General features: G+C 53.9%; 1 protein-coding gene across 1 annotated transcript in view; it reads left to right on the forward strand.

Annotated features, from left to right (window-relative positions):
- LOC106805407 (multiple epidermal growth factor-like domains protein 8) overlaps positions 1 to 781 on the forward strand; it is a 37,152-nt gene that overhangs the window by 26,127 nt on the left and 10,244 nt on the right. Inside the window, exon 15 of the mRNA XM_014806980.1 lies at positions 150 to 386. Coding sequence (XP_014662466.1) covers positions 150 to 386 — 237 coding nt within the window. The remainder of the gene's footprint in view (positions 1 to 149; positions 387 to 781) is intronic.

Consider the following 781-nt stretch of genomic DNA (forward strand, 5'->3'; position numbering starts at 1 on the left):
GCTCTCTCTATCGCTCTCTTTCTCTCTCTCCCTCTCCCTCTCCCTCTCCCTCTCCCTCTCTCTCTCTCTCTCTCTCTCTCTTTCTCTCCCTGCGCATGTTAACGAGCTTTTCACGATGTTAATTTTTGTCGTTTTTCGCACGGACGTAGAACGGCGAGTGCGAGTGGCTGCTGAAGACGAACGTGACGAACGTGAGCTGCGTGCGTCGCGGCCGCTTCGACGTGGCGACGCGCGACGCCGCACGCTGCTCGCTGCCGTGCTCGCACTACGACAGCTGCGCGGCGTGCACGTCGCTGCGCAACGAGTGCGCGTGGTGCGAGTCGACCCGCACCTGCTTCCCATTCCACACCTACCTGGCGTCGTATGGCTTTGAAAACTGTAGGCATGTACATTCTACGCTACTAGGCAGATACCTGGCATCATTTGGGTTTGGAAACTGTAGGTATGTATACCCTATGCTGCTTAGCAGGTGCCCACGAACACCCGCTTCCTGTTCCACACCTACCTGGCGTCGTACGGCTTTGGAAACTGTAGGTATGTACGTTTTACGCTGCTAGACAGGTACCCACGGATACCTGTTTCCTGTTCCACACCTACCTGGCGTCGTACGGCTTTGGTAACTGTAGGTATGTATGTTTTTTATGCTGCTAGGCAGGTACCCACGGATACCTGTTTATCGTTTCACAGTTACCTGGCGTCGTACGGGTTCGGTAACTGTAGGTATGTACGTTTTTCACTACTAGGTAGGTGCCTAGCATTGTTTGTATTTGGAAACTGTAGG

Source organism: Priapulus caudatus, unplaced genomic scaffold (assembly GCF_000485595.1).
Source record: "Priapulus caudatus unplaced genomic scaffold, Priapulus_caudatus-5.0.1 Scaffold113, whole genome shotgun sequence".
NCBI lineage: Eukaryota > Metazoa > Priapulida > Priapulimorpha > Priapulimorphida > Priapulidae > Priapulus > Priapulus caudatus.